General features: G+C 44.9%; 8 protein-coding genes across 8 annotated transcripts; 5 read left to right on the top strand and 3 right to left on the bottom strand.

Moving 5' to 3' along the window:
• Positions 1–202: 202 nt before the first annotated feature.
• On the top strand, positions 203–1056 carry L199_007105 (uncharacterized protein; the record flags this gene model as incomplete). The annotated part of the gene is made up of 3 exons (XM_064892802.1): positions 203–289; positions 400–807; positions 883–1056. 3 exons carry the CDS (start codon positions 203–205, stop codon positions 1054–1056), a joined length of 669 nt encoding a protein of 222 aa, XP_064748874.1.
• A 1023-nt stretch (positions 1057–2079) lies between these two features.
• L199_007104 (uncharacterized protein) lies at positions 2080–2529 on the top strand (the record flags this gene model as incomplete). Its single annotated transcript, XM_064892801.1, has 1 exon — positions 2080–2529. The coding sequence occupies one exon, from the start codon at positions 2080–2082 to the stop codon at positions 2527–2529; it is 450 nt and encodes a 149-aa protein (XP_064748873.1).
• A 442-nt stretch (positions 2530–2971) lies between these two features.
• On the bottom strand, positions 2972–4744 carry L199_007103 (cysteine desulfurase IscS; the record flags this gene model as incomplete). The annotated part of the gene is made up of 4 exons (XM_064892800.1): positions 2972–3229; positions 3368–4036; positions 4110–4468; positions 4525–4744. The coding sequence occupies 4 exons, from the start codon at positions 4742–4744 to the stop codon at positions 2972–2974; spliced, it is 1506 nt and encodes a 501-aa protein (XP_064748872.1).
• A 1193-nt stretch (positions 4745–5937) lies between these two features.
• On the top strand, positions 5938–8195 carry L199_007102 (uncharacterized protein; the record flags this gene model as incomplete). Its single annotated transcript, XM_064892799.1, has 3 exons — positions 5938–6117; positions 6189–6371; positions 6435–8195. 3 exons carry the CDS (start codon positions 5938–5940, stop codon positions 8193–8195), a joined length of 2124 nt encoding a protein of 707 aa, XP_064748871.1.
• A 548-nt stretch (positions 8196–8743) lies between these two features.
• Positions 8744–9852, top strand: L199_007101 (uncharacterized protein; the record flags this gene model as incomplete). Its single annotated transcript, XM_064892798.1, has 5 exons — positions 8744–8841; positions 8998–9440; positions 9515–9540; positions 9613–9664; positions 9758–9852. 5 exons carry the CDS (start codon positions 8744–8746, stop codon positions 9850–9852), a joined length of 714 nt encoding a protein of 237 aa, XP_064748870.1.
• A 138-nt stretch (positions 9853–9990) lies between these two features.
• Positions 9991–11086, bottom strand: L199_007100 (uncharacterized protein; the record flags this gene model as incomplete). The annotated part of the gene is made up of 7 exons (XM_064892797.1): positions 9991–10009; positions 10081–10160; positions 10231–10265; positions 10343–10562; positions 10661–10745; positions 10802–10936; positions 11025–11086. The coding sequence occupies 7 exons, from the start codon at positions 11084–11086 to the stop codon at positions 9991–9993; spliced, it is 636 nt and encodes a 211-aa protein (XP_064748869.1).
• Positions 11087–11537: 451 nt separating this feature from the next.
• Positions 11538–13778, top strand: L199_007099 (uncharacterized protein; the record flags this gene model as incomplete). Its single annotated transcript, XM_064892796.1, has 4 exons — positions 11538–11988; positions 12075–12248; positions 12329–13542; positions 13644–13778. 4 exons carry the CDS (start codon positions 11538–11540, stop codon positions 13776–13778), a joined length of 1974 nt encoding a protein of 657 aa, XP_064748868.1.
• A 223-nt stretch (positions 13779–14001) lies between these two features.
• Positions 14002–15025, bottom strand: L199_007098 (uncharacterized protein; the record flags this gene model as incomplete). The annotated part of the gene is made up of 4 exons (XM_064892795.1): positions 14002–14378; positions 14475–14590; positions 14666–14912; positions 14989–15025. 4 exons carry the CDS (start codon positions 15023–15025, stop codon positions 14002–14004), a joined length of 777 nt encoding a protein of 258 aa, XP_064748867.1.
• Between the last annotated feature and the right edge of the window lie 316 nt (positions 15026–15341).

Below are 15341 nucleotides of genomic sequence, written 5' to 3'. Positions count from 1 at the left end.
TCCTGATAATATTCATTTTTCACCTCTGCTTGTGCACCGCTGAAAACATACTGTAGACAAAATGAACTTCCCTGACGATGACTGGTCAGCCCGCTTGAATGACCATTTGAATTCCGGCATGCGCAGAGTCAACTCGAATCTGGACAGAGTGAGCTCAAATATTGACAGGATGAATGAACACATGCGTCGGATCAGCAGCAATATGGCAAATATCGGTGCAAGAGGAAGAGGCAGAGGCGGAGGTATAAATAGAACTCCCGCCCCTGGAACTGTCCGATCAACGAGAGACGTGAGTTGAATGGTAGTGGTGTTGGCGAAACATTAACATCATATCGTGTCTCGTATCAACTTGACTGTATCCCTACTGACGACAAATGTGTGTGTGTGTGTATATGATAGGACAACGGCGGTGTACAGGCCACCGGCGGTGTACACACTTACGAGACCACCTATACCTCTACTTTCCGAACAAATGGTAATAGCAATGAAAGCTCTCTCCCTGGATCGGAATTTGGAAGTTCCCCAAATTTCTCACAAGAAGGTTTTGGCCAATTTGGAAGTTTCCCCGATATGCCTCCCATGCCGAGATGCGCATTCACATCAATGAATAATCTCATGGATCACTTCGGTGGCTCGGGAGGTTTCGGAGCGTTTGGGTCATTTGGTGATGACATTCCTAACCCATCAGATGAAATGAATGTCTCAAGTGGTGGTAGTGGCGTTTCCCAATCTCCTCAATCTCAACCTGCTCAAGGTAAACACCATGAGGACAAGACCATGGCTAATAATACCACATCTGGCTCTGAGGTGAGTTGAGCCAGCTATCTTGGAAACCTCTTCTAAATGATGACTGATTGTCATATTTGTTTTCTGGTCGGATAGACCGCCAGCGACGTGGCTGAAGGTACGCGATCGAGGACCTTGAGTCCTGAAAAGGAGGCAAAGTCGTCAGAGCAAGGTCCCGCTTCTACTGCTGCTGCGACGGAGGCCTCAACATCAGGCCGATCTATGCAGCCTACAGTCGAGGACGATCTCGAAGACTGGGAGGAATTATGATGAGGGGAGTGTCATGCTGGAACTCAGTACATTTGGGACTTGTCTAGTTCAATCTTGTGTGAACGATGTTGCATGCGAAGTAAAAGAGAGAAAAATATGAGATATGAGAATTTTCTAGTCTAGTCGCGCTTCCACAACACAATCGACTAACACAGCCCCATGCACCTCTACCTTGATTATACATACTCTTTACTATATGCATCATTTATCGAATGTTCTCTTCGTCGTATTATTGGGTGGCAAAGCAGCTTATCGGTCTGTTCAAGCCAATGAGCACAGAGACAGTATGACCCATCGTACCGGTCCTTTGTCAGAAGTGCCCACGAGTTTGAAAAGGACAGAAAGGACCTTGGTGCGTCCTGTCATACCGGAGACAGTATAATCGAATACAGTAGTATGCGCACTGGTACGTCATCTAGTCTATCCCCAGATATGACCAAGAACCTCACTTAGTCGCAAGACAACACGGTATCGAAGCGAGTGACACTTGAGAGTTATCTCCTCTCCTATGTTCTTCCCTTGAGACCAGAAGACCCGAAATACTGCGGGTACCGGTGGGTGCCAGCGAGGCGGTGGATTATCGTACAGTACAACAGTACAGTCCATCACTTGTACAATAATTCTGAGAGATTCTGAGCTTCTCAAAAGACAGCATAACCAAGGGGCGAGAACGTATGCTCTGTGAATGTGGTGGAGCCATCTCTCAAAGGATCCTCTAGGGAGCCTTCGATTACATTATGTCACTGTATACTAGAGTAGATTGACAGTACGACCGAACTCCATCTTTCACAAGGTCCTACAGAATGTCGAAGGCAAAGCGGAGGATGCTATGATATCTAATGATACTGTGTAATATAAAAGGTCATTGGAATTTTCATTCTTTGATGCATAGATCACAGACCACAACCGACGTACAGTACTAGATATCATATCATTCCTCATAAATCTGATTATTTATTTATTTATTTCCCTATTTGATCTTTAGACAACAAGCTGCAGCAGATATATTGACAGTACAGCAACATGCCAAATTCATCCAAAGCGGTACTCAACGGTGTACTCAAACCAAAAGATACCCTTACCCCGCACGAACTCTTAAGACTAGACCTACAAGCCGAAGGGTTCAACTTTGGTGGTGAAGGAATCAGTCACTGGAGTATGAAAAGTAAAAATACTACTAGAGATGGAGATGTCAATATGATTGAGGAAGAAGAAGGTCCCAGTAGACCATCACATTACGAAGGTGCAAGAAGAGCTGATGAATATTGGTTTCAAACCAAAGGGGTGAAGTTGGTTGAATCCGAGCATGAAGTCAACTTGTCGTCGACTCCGACTCAAACGCCCGCCACTGCCACCGCCACCCGAGGTGGGTCTACCAAAGTGACTAGCGCTCAATCACTTTGGGCAACAATCCCTTCAGAACGCCAACAATCCATAAAAGAAAGGTGGACTGCCAATTCGGCCGATACATAATAAGAGCGGTCTTACTTGGTCATCGTTTTAGACTGACTTACGGTACCGAGAATTGATGTGATTGTACAAATCGTTATCCATAACTTGATTAGTCCATATGCATCTAATTAATAATCAATATCTATTCAAATGCTGTTAGTGAGTTTCATCAAATGAGATCACGGTTATTACGACACATCCATTGGATGATAAGCTGCATCGGTTCACTGTATAAAGCCAAAATATAGTACAAAACCTAAACCTCACCATAAAATCCCATATAGACGTCTTGATCAGCTACGGCTCGACAGATTATAACGCATCAACCCTACCCACTCCACACCCATACCTGCTTCTTTCGCTCATGTATAATACATATAATCCTGCTTAATGTCTATATTACAGATATGAGCTCATCAGTCTATTGCTCTCGAGTCCGAAAATATTTATGAACCGGTATGACTCACTGAGACCACTCGATCTTACTAATATCTATACCTTCTTGCACCATCTCCCATAACGGACTCATATCTCTTAGCCTATTCACCACACTGACGATCCTGGCGATCACCAGGTCGATCTCAGCTTCAGTGGTGAATCGTCCGATACCGAATCGGAGAGACGAGTGAGCCATATCTTCTGCTGCACCTAATGCCCGTAGGACGTAGGATGGTTCCAGAGAAGCGGAGGTACATGCTGAACCGGATGAGAGGGCGATGTCCTGTAAGACGTTATGCATATTAGCTCAGATCCTTCTAGGAAGATTTATAGGTGATTTTGGGAGTACACGTAACAGTATGTGTGATTTGTGATGATGGCCAGGAGGGACAAGGTGAATTGATGAGGCCATTGTACTCACCTTCAAAGCCATCAAGAGCGATTCTCCTTCAACATAAGCGAACGACAAGTTGACACAACCAGGGTATCCACTCGCATCGCCATTTCGTACTATATGCTCCACCTGAGAGGTGATACCATTGATCAATCTATCCGATAATTCCTTGACTCTAGCGTGATCCAATTTCATCTCATTCTTCGCGATCCTGCATGCTTCTCCTAATCCAACAACCAACGGAGCAGGGACCGTACCAGATCTCAAACCTCTTTCTTGTCCACCACCATGAATAAGGGGTTCTAATCTTACTCTTGGCCTTCGTCGTACATAAGCCGCACCAACACCTTTAGGTCCATATATCTTATGTCCCGATATAGACATGGCATCTATTCCCATAGCTTCCACGTCGATCTCAATCTTGCCCACTGCCTGAGCGGCATCAGTGTGGAATAATGCTTTTTGAGTTTTGTTCTCCTTAGCATACTCTTTGAGTGTATCTGAGATTTCCTTTAAGGGTTGAATAACTCCAATCTCGTTGTTTACTGCCATGATTGAGACGAGCGATGTATCGGGTCGTAGAGCGGCTTTGAGATCGTTCAATGAGATTAAACCGTTAGGTAAGACTGGAAGGTAGGTGACTTCGAATCCTTGAGTTGAGAGGTATCGACATGAATCAAGTACACACTTATGTTCCTACATACACCCAACCGATTTCGATTAGCCTAAAGGTCTGAAGATACAAGAAAGGGTCAAGATAGCTACTCACGGTCTGTGTAGTGATGATGTGCTTTCTCTTCCCTTGATGGAATTTGGCAATACCCTTGATCAACATGTTATTACTCTCTGTCGCACCTGATGTGAAGACGATATCCTTCTCCTGAGCCCCTACTAAACTAGCAACATGTTGTCTAGCTTCATCCACTGCAGCCTCGGCTTCCCACCCATAGGCGTGCGTCCTGGAATGGGGATTACCGTACTGCTCAGTGAAGAGAGGTAACATCTTATCTAATACCCTAGGATCCATTGGGGTAGTAGCTTGCATATCTAGATATATAGGTCGTCCAGTAGATTTGGCATTACCTCCCGTCTTGGTCTCTACGGGATTGAGCTTGAATCCGAACATCTCTACAATAAAGTGTATTAGTCGCCACACCTTTTTTAGGATTTATACTATTACACACCTTTACCACCCTCAGTACTATTTGCCACTACATCCCCGCCATCCAGTTCTCCTGGATCCTCCCTCACATGCTCGGGAGTGACATTCGATACGCTAGCTCGGACTGGTTCGGTGGGGGTTACGAGTGTCCTCCTTGAGATCCGATTGACGATTGAGGAGGTGGAGGTGGATGATATAGATCGCAGCTTCGATGAGCGCAATAATGGACGTATAGGATTCATCTTGAGAAGTTTTCTTTAGCTCGTTGGCCGAATCGATCTTTGATTGTGGAGATGAAGAAGAAGAAGAAGTTGAGTATTGAGAAGGGGGCCGAATGGATGATAGCTTTTAATTTGGTATTATCGTATGTGTGATCTTTTTTTTACAGTGAGTAATCATAATCAGATTAAATATCAGTGGTCCATCAACCCACACACCCATGCTCACTCTCGGCAATCGATCTAAGCCCGTGGCATTATTCAAAAAGACATTTTATCACTTTTCTCCAATGGGTCAGGGTGGCCGCCGCCTATGTCCGATGACAGGAAGACATACATGGTCAAGCCTTACATAATCAGGTTAGGTGAACAACATCTCTTTTTTGGTTTGTGAACATGAAACGCGCTTTGACCTGGTGATACCCTGAAAAGTCATCTATCGTGACGTGCCTGTGAACAACAAAAAGCAAAAGCAATAGCATCCACCGAGAAAAAAGAAAAGCAGACACGGGTCGAGACGTGCAACAGCGTAATGACATGAGGATGAGGATGAGGGTGACGACGGCAAAATGCATCTTTAGCATTGTTTGTCTTAGGGATGTTAATCAAACTAACAGTCTTTTACCCCTAGCATCCTCATCAACATCGTTAATCTGTTCGAATTCGACAAACATTCTATAACACCTTTGAAAGGTAACATCATCGACATCACCACTTGATATAAACCACTGGTTGGCATCCATCCATCTCACACACACCTGCATCGCCCAATCCTAGTCTCAGTCCCCTCAAAACACAAGAGCACATTCCTTAGATACCACCCGAAACACACACACATCACGACGAGGTGATCCAAGCGTCAGATTAAAACGACGCACGTCCCTTTTCCTCTCTGTTCCATACAACGCTGCGATCAACCCTCACCCTCTCGCCCTCACTTGCGTCTATTGTTCATAGCTCAACCTCTGTCTGCTATCATCTTCCTTCCATCTCATCATCATCATCATCATCGACACCATCGACTACGAACAGACTCATTAACGATTAATAACACTTTAACAAAAACCACACGCTCTTTTCAATTGACGACTTATCTTTACGTTCTATAATTCGACTGGCTCGAGTCGAACCTGACCTCATACAACTTCACGACCCACGACCCACGACCCTTCCCCCAACGGCTCGAGGCCATCCAAAAAATACACACATAACGCAAGATGGACGTTTCCCATCTCGCTCATTTGATTAGACGATCAAGATCAAGGTCATTCGCTGCCGGACCTGTAGGACATGCGAACATCGTTGTGAAATCACCCAACGATAGTGGGATAGTATTGGAGAAGAAAGCAGCGGGAGAGTACGGTCATGTAACCTCTCCGACTTCCACTGCCGGTGCTGTGAGTCGTATCCCCATGACTCAAGACTCAGAAAGATGAGCGGAGCTAACCCCGTTCGTGATTGGGTATAGGCCACTCGTACAGTTGGTCAAGCCGTACAAATCACCAGTACACAAAGACAAGCCGCTCAAGCAGCCACGATAGGGACGACTAGAAGTTCTGTCTCTAGCACAGCTACCAAAGCTAGTACATCAGAAGGATCAGCCAAAGCCACTTTGGCATTGAGTTCTGCTAAGAGCACGATCGCTCAGTCTGTAAGTGATCACTTCGATTCATATATGGGGATGTAAAGTCACATGCTGATCCAAATGCTGTAGTCATCCGCTGCTCCCTCTACAACTTCCACATCAACCTCATCGTCTACTTCTACTTCCACTTCTACCTCGTCGTCCACCTCCACCACTCCTTCTACGACTAGTACGAGAACCTCGACCACGAGCAGGTCTTCCAGTACCGTCCATTCGACTTCCACCTCCGCTGTAAGGGCTTTGACATCTTCAACCACCAGTTCAGCTCTACCATCCTCCACTCTCAACGCCGCTAAATCCAGTTCCTCTTCTTCCAGTATGTCTACCGGCGCTGTCGTTGGTGTGGCGTTAGGAGCAATAGTCGGAGTAGTGGTTATCGGTAGTTTTGTCGGTTGGCTTTATCGAAAATACACTGCTCGATCTTATACCTCCAAATCACCGTGGTCGAAGATCGACGACGATATCACTCCATACCCGCCACCAAATGAGAAATATAGCGACCAACCTGCCGACGATATCTATGGTGGTGCAGCAGCGCCAGTCATTGGTTCCAGACGTGCTTTGGCTCTAGCCAGGGAAAATGCCTATGATGGTTCACTTAGACCAGATTCAGAAACGTATGATAGAGGTAGCAATCATGCTGGATTCGGAGCTGGTGGTTTGGCGATGGGAATGGCTTCTTCACCTACGTATGGATACGATGCACAAGGACGACCATACAATCCTCAAGCTGGAGCGACACCCATGTCATACGGATACGAAGATCAGTATACCCCATACTATGATTCATCTCCACAATCTGCCGATCACAGACAACTTGCCGGTCCCAATGCCCATCCTTACGCAATGTCTATGCCCACTGCTATGCCGATGGGTCGACCCGCTGCTCCTTCCACCGCTGCTGAATTCGCCCTAGCAGAAGATTATGCCGACGAACCGCTCACACCCGGCTTAGCATATACCGGGGACGAACCTAGAACACCAACCTCTCAAATCGGTACGGCTTTCGCTCCTCCTGCTAATGGTTCAAACTACAATCAGAATCGAAGTCGTGTGTCTCTCACACCTCAGGCACCTAGAGTGATGTCACCTACAGAGTCGTTAACTGTTCACGATACGGTACCCGCACCCCACCTTGCACCTCCACCACCAGTCGCTTCGGCCTCTTCGCTCTCCTCCAACCATATCCCCTTACCTGCTTTTGCACCTCTCTCACCGCTCATGGATGAATTCGCATTCAAGAGGCAGTCTCAGCCTTTGGCGATGTACGAAGATGAAAAGACCGCTCAGAAGAGGATGTACACTGAAGTAGCTACCACCGCGGGTATCGTCGAGCCTACCTCACCTTATTCGGCTGGTCCAAGTCCTAATCCCCAGTTGAACGAGTCTACCACATCGACTACATCAAGTTTCTCTGCTCCCCAGGCTAATACTTCTACAGAAACAATGAGATTACCTGAACTCACTGTAAACCCACCTGAGCCATATGTGCATGGTCAACCCTTATCGCCGTTAAAGGAAGTTCCCACGCCTTTATCTACAGCATCAACTGGTGAACCATTGTTAAACCCATTCGATCTACCTTTACCTACTAGAAATCCTGGATCTTCCAGTTTGAGTGCACCTCCATACAGCGCAACAAGTAGTTCAGGAGCTACTGGATACCCATCTACGATCCCCTCTGCTGCTTATCCACCGCCCAGTCCCGGAGGGATGAGCGTTCCGGGAAGTGTGACTGATTCGCCCCGATGGGTGAATGATACTTCCTCGACATCTAGGGGAAGGACTGTCAGTGTGTATGAGGAAGATGATGCGTATGGAGGTATTTAGGTGATTCGCTCAAAGTTGTGTATAGGCACAGAATGATGGACAATTACAGAGAGAAGGGGGATGGAAGATGGAATGAAGTTATGTACAGGTGCTGCGCACTTGATTCTTCTATAGTCTAGTTTATGCTATGGTTCTTGGTAATTTTCTGCTCGCTTGTGTTTGCTTTTTGATAATGAAATACAGGAGATGAATGCTTTTCTAGTAAAAATGCACATGCTTGATAATTCCTATCTCGGTGTTTCCTTGATCCTGAATGAAATACTCGTCCGCTTGGGCAGCTTGACCCCGTCGATGATCAGAGATACCAAGCAGGAGGATCATATGATTGGGAAAAGACAGAGAGAGACACAGAGGAAGAAAGCGATTTTAGTTCCGAAGGAATTGCTACCGATTAATGATTGAAATTCACCCTGAAATCAGTCTGTCACTTGGCGAAAACAAACTTTGGTAGAAATTTTGAGAGCTTCATTCCTTTGCAGACAGACATCACAGTCTTTTCACCCCGCATCTCCGATATCCCCTCTGCAACGACCAGATCGGCAACTATCATGACATCGCAATCTCCCAAAGGATTCAAATATGTCATCGAACATATGGAAGAGGATGATGAGAATACAAAGGCATTACCTGAATGGGTGAAATTGGAGTGAGTGGTATAATCTCAATAGGGATGGGTTGAACATATATTTGTCTACCTGAAATCTGTTCGAGACGCAGATACAGGAGTGGATGACCGGTTCTTGACGAGCCTAAAGGGGTTATTATACATGATGTAGTCCTGATTTTTATTGATCTGTTTTAGATACTCCCACATGCTCCAACTTGTTGGTCCATCCTCCACCGTTCACTTCACATCCCTCTCCTCCTCTTCCATTCCCCCTCTCACTACCCACCTCTCAGCCCCTGTCCCTACATCATCCAAGGAAGATCCCTCCATCCACCTCGTATCTACATCCAAGGGTCATCCAACCACACTACCAATCTTAGATCTCCTCCCCACGCTCGATCCGCCAATTCCCAAAAGCCGAGTATGTCTCCTAGATCCAAAAGCCCCCAAGGCACTTTGTCCAGAGGATAAAGAGGTCTTTGACGTATTTTTATATGGAGGTATATTAGGTGATGATCCTCCAAGAGACAGGACGTCGGAATTGAGGAAATTGGGTTTTGAAGGTAGACATCTAGGTGAGAAACAGATGACTACTGATACGGCTGTTGGGGTTACTAAGATAGTGGTGGAAGATGGAGGTGAGTGAAAAGTATAGGTCGGGATGGCAATAATATGTTGAATAGCTGATCGTATTCTATATTATATATTTTAGTACCACTCGATAAAATACCTTATACTGTGAGTTTTAACCTGCATTCCACACCACACCCCACCCAATAATGCAAAATAGCTAAAATGATAAATTTGTAGGATTTCCCAACTATCACTTTCAACAAGTACGAATCTATCGAAATGCCTTTCAGTGAGTGCGGCTAGCCTGAGTGATATCTTAGATATACGTATGATGTGGTGAATAATGATGATTTACTGATGGTATCATTTTCCCTACCTACAGGATATGTCGTAAACGAACAAGGTGAACCAATCTTACCTCCAGGTATGAAAGAGCATTTGAAAGCGGATTTGAACAGAACTCTCGATGACTTCTAGGTATATGATGCTCGAACATGTGCACATGGATATCATACACGATACATAAATGATCATTCGAAAAATATGGATAACGTGAAGGACAGAAGACCAATTATTAAGATACTCAATTTCGTCATGACGAACGATTGATTCAAATTATGCACCGACTTTCTCGCTAAATCATTCATATATTCAGCACAATCAGTGTACGTCATCATTTGATCATGATATGAGAATAAAACCCACGAGATCCATTTTTCCCATTCTTCTTTACCCCACGAAGAACTTACTGAGTCGTCTTTGAGACCGTCGAGAAGCGCTGTGGGCTGCGGTCCAATAACGGAAGTCAGCCCTGGTTTTATTGTTCGATGTCAATCATAGGGCAAGGTAACCTACCGTGACATGAATTCCATTTTGACGACCCACTTTGACTATTACCCCATGATATTTAGATTCAGTTGGTAATTTTCATCATGAGTGCTAAGGGAAGGGTGACTTCTATACTCACCAAGATACTTTATATCGTCCGTAGCTTCCGTACCTCCATTGGGACTACCTTTATTTTCCAACTTCTCTCTGATCTCACCGAACAGTTTGGATTTGGGTCCGTCCACTTTATGTTTCTTCTCCAACAGGTCGGTAGCGAGGTGAGTCAACTTGTCTCGAGCTTCGGAGGGAGTGAAGGTGGTTGAAGGTTGATTGAAATATTCGGTTTGAGTTTCGAATATCTGGTGTATAAATTTAACCTATCAGCTTCAAGCTTCATCATGTAGCAGATGAGTCCGACCAGGGAAGATACAATAGACGACCCAGATATCTTACTTACCGCTGTGAGGTAATCCCAGAATAGATCCGGATAGAGTCTACCAAACACGATCAAAGCTTCTACGTGGAAGGGGCCGTAATAGTGGCTATACCACAATGACAATCAGCAAATACATTATTTGCTGTAGTCACCAGCACTCACAATGGCTGAGGATAGAGCCTGGTGACTACACTCAATTTGCCTTCGTATTTACCTCCTTTCTTGATCAGTGGAAGGACATTTGCGGTGAGTGATCTGGTGATCTTGGCAGAGTATGGACAGAGTGGGTCGAGATAGCTAGTCAAGCAATACAGAACTACAGATCAGCTGGGTCGACTCTTGGGTTTTACTATTATCTGTTGGCCAGCTGGGCAGTCTCGCTCACATGTCGAGGATCTGTCCACCTGTACCTTGACGGAGGAATGAGAGGGATCTGGGCAGGGACATGGTGATGTATTTGTAGTTGTAGTCGCGTAGTTCACTATGGATCTGTTGATCAGTGGTAAGCTTGTATATGTATGCAGACGATATGATGACACGAATGAATCCGGGTTGAATGACTGTTGATCCAGGTGTACGTGCTACTGATTATGGATGATCTCATCACTACTCGAGTACTCGTTGGTATGAATGATCTGTCACGTGGCCCACGGGTAAGGGTCTGATTTCATTTAATTTCGGAGATTGGCCGAGATGATCCCATCACATAGAGTTACAGAGTACCCTCCCACCCCCGCGTAAATCTCCACCAATGACTCCCTCTTGGCATCCACCCATGTATGACCCATGACAAATGATCATCACCTCTATTGGTTGCTGATCTTCACATACTACATCTCATCTCACATCTCACCACAACAGCTCGATCTTCCATCTTACAACCCCCATATAGTCAGCAATGCTAGACCAAATTCCTTCAGAGATCATATCCCGGATATCGTACCATCTATCCCTCTCTCACTCCAAATCCTCAACTACATTCCAGGATATACCACCTCTCAACTTGCTATTATCATGTCGGACGGTCAACCAGGCCATATCGCCATCGACCAACCCAAGACTATATGGAAAGTTGTTCAGAGCGCTGTTCGATGTCGCAGCTCCAGAAAGGAGATTTCAGACCGTGTCATCGCAAAAGAAGAAGACCAAGAAGAGGAAGATCAATAGAACAATAGATGGAGAGGACGATGAGTCATATGGAGATAAGTTGAAAGCTCAAGAACTGGCGAAAGAGTTAAAGAAGAGGGTAGAATGCTTGAGACGATTGAAGGAGATGGTAGATGTGAGAGATGTCACGGATATTGAGGAAGAAGGTTTATGGATCGTATATCTCATGTTGATAGAGAATGGTGAGTCGTTGTCAAGGAAACGATACTTTACCCCGCTCACCACCAATTAATTTTTGATTTTCATTCCTCGTTCTGTACTTGTTTAGACGGCAAGAATATCAAGCATCTGATAGGACCAAAAGCGACCGTCAATCTGCTTACGTTCTTGGAATTATACCACGATCAACATTTCTTGGCTGCTGCCGTCGAACCTGGATACCCAGCTGAAACGGTGGGAAGGTCCTTGGCAATGTGGGTAGCTTGGCTGGTCGGTGGATCAGGTGAGCTATTGTCCAATCGTTGATTCTACCAAACCTCTATGAGTAAGCCTCAATCGTATTTTTGTTAAATTTCTGTGTAGGCCCACCCGATGAAACCCCCGAACAGCGTGAAGAGAGAATGTTTGTCCTTCGTCCCTATGTCTTTGCAGCACAGCAATACCCTTTATACTTCGCCCCATGGGTCTTGCCCGACTTGCCTCTATCACACTCATCACCCTCCACTATGAATTCCATCGAGCTCGACAACCACGTCAACCTGAATCCATTCATAGCTGATCTGACCCCCAAATCAAGATCGGTGGTAATAGAGCATTTCGGAAGGAGTATATCTCTCTGTCCACCTTTTTTAGCTCATGCAGCTATACTAAGATTCTTCTACAGACGATTGGGCGAAGATGGCGATTTGGATTCGGATACGGAATCAACTATGGATATAGATATGGTTACTTCTCCTTTTATGGCGTTACAGAACCAACATCAAGGTGCCGTGGGAGTAAGAGTCAATGACTTAGTCGATGGGATCATGCCCGGTACACAAGGCATAATCTTATCAAACCCGGCTTCCAGGGCACCCACTCGACCTACTTCCCCTACACCCCCACATGGATTTAACCCCCAGAATGGATTCTTAGTTGGAAATTCTAAAATCCACGATCTGGATTTCCTAAGATTGAAATCATGTTATGATCCGTATCATACCAAGGGATTAAGATCGACTAATTGGAGGAATAGCTGGGAAGGTTGCTGGGAAGGTACTTTTTCGTTTTTCGATTTCGACGCGTTTAGAGAGATGTTAGCTGGACATTCTAGGGCTTTATACGAGGGGCCGTATGGTGAACAAGCTCAGGTATGGAGACTGACGGAAACGTACGTAAGGAAACAAGGTTGGGTCAAGAAGGTTGTAGAGCAAGATGAGGATGAAGATGAAGATGAATATCTTGATTCTGAAGAGGAGGAAGAGGAAGTAAAAGGATTGCCATTAAATGGACCTATAGTCAATGCTGGATTCCCTTCTACGGAAGCACCCAATACGTACAGTAATCTTGCGTCCGCTACCGCTGAGGCTGAAACGCTAAGACAGACTATCCAACAGCAGATAGAAGCCATAAAAGGGTATGAGATTGTACCACCCGAAGAACTTGAGGATATGTTAGATCTGAACGAGGAAGAACAAGAGGAAGCCGGTTTGGAGATGTTATTGAGCGGGACGGGGCATAGTGCATGGGGGAAATTCATCTTGAAAGGAAGAGTAAGGAATTGGGATGGGATGGCTAGTTTGGTTAAAGAATATGCTGTGAGTGATATACAATATGATATCAGACAACGATGAAGAAATTTCCTACCTTTCTTGAACTGTATGGTCAGACACTGACCCTATACTCGTTTCGAACATAGCCCGACTCAAGAGGTAAATGGATATACCGCGGGTACGTCCTAGCTGGTGATATTTTCGTTGGAAGATGGAGAGATACATATACACCTGAAACTTTCGTAGGGTATGAAGGTACTTTTATATTGAATAGGAGGTGATTGTGGTGTAATCAGTGATAATTTTATGTTGATGCCTATATATCTCGATCAAAGGAGGCAAGATATGACACAATGCAAAATGTTGTATGATAAAAGTACTATGAATTCTAGCACTAAGACAATTTTCTCCTCTTCAACGTAAGGAATCGATTACTATACATCTAATTATATTATTCAATCATGGATGTATCTACCTATCTTTATCATTCGATACTGTACTAATCTACTGATCAACCGTCATACCCGCAACCCCACCACCGACCCTAACATTCATCCTCTCCACTAACCTGCCGGTATTGTCCTTTACCACCTGATCCATCTCATCTTTTAACACTTTACAAGCTTCCGTGCCCAACTCTAACATCTCCTGAAACCTATCTAGATGTAATCTCGTTTCCATCTGAGCAAGCGTTATTTTCCCCGAATTCGTCAACGACGCCAAGATCAAATTCGGTAAATCGTTTTCTTCGAGGTATGATAAATCCAGTAGAGGTTGAGTGAGATGTAAACCTATTGATACGGAACAGACGTAATCTGTGATTGATATACCGGCTGATATCAATGAGAGGGTGGTGGCGTTTATAGCGGTTGGAAGAATTCCTAGTATATGTAGAACAAGTTTTGATCTCATGAGTATGTCTATTGAAAGATATGAGAGATGCAAGAGATAGAGAACCGGAGGGAAATTTGGCTCACCTCCATCTGCTGATAGTACTTGCACATTTATGAATATTTCACTTCGGGGATATAGGTGGGTCATTATGACAGGTTCGAACGTCTGTCTTATCGATGCTCCAATCTCTTGTAATCGTCTGCAATCAGATCCATGAAAATCATCAGTACAGTACGTCAAGATGATTCCCACTTAAAAAAACCTCAAAACTCACTTATCACCTCTTATCCTCTTTCCTCCCCCTCCTTGAGCCCAGGGTACGACCCCAACTTCAACGTTGATAATAGCCTTATCATGACTCGCCGTACTTCTCGATTTGGGTTCTCGAGGTCCAAATACAGATACTTGTACCGTCGTCAGACCCTGTGTGACCGTCGAACTTCCCTCGGCTGTTGGATGGGTATCAAGTTGGAAGGATGTCGAACGTAGTTCGTACGGTCGTCGCGCATCGTGTCGTAGTCCTACATACGGCCGAAAGAATTGTTGAGAGCTGATTCGGTGCTGGTCCGATGAATGTAAAAAGGAAAGGTAACTCACCTCCATCATTTAGTATTTCTATCCTAGATGAAGACATGGTTTGGTTCAATCTATCTAAGGATGGTCCTAGACGAGTATCGGAAGTTGAATTTCCAGTCTGTTTACTGGTACAAGCTTGAGTCCTGCTGAATCTCCAGGGCTGTACGGGCTTATCTTTTCCGGTGATGTATTGGTTTTATCTATCGTTGTTGGTTTGTGACATTCATGTTGAACAATCGACAAGATGCAAGAATGAAAGTGAAAGTATTTGTGGAGGTCTGATCTGATGGAACGATTAAATGGAGCACTCATATATATTGCCATGATGTTCCGGTCAGGGCCGATCCTACCGCCTGAAATGACGAGCACGAGCA

This window comes from Kwoniella botswanensis, chromosome 2 (genome assembly GCF_036426115.1).
Source record: "Kwoniella botswanensis chromosome 2, complete sequence".
In the NCBI taxonomy this organism is placed as follows: Eukaryota; Fungi; Basidiomycota; class Tremellomycetes; order Tremellales; family Cryptococcaceae; genus Kwoniella; species Kwoniella botswanensis.
The sequence above is the reverse complement of the archived record's forward strand: the minus strand, read 5'-3'. Positions and strand labels throughout refer to the sequence as shown.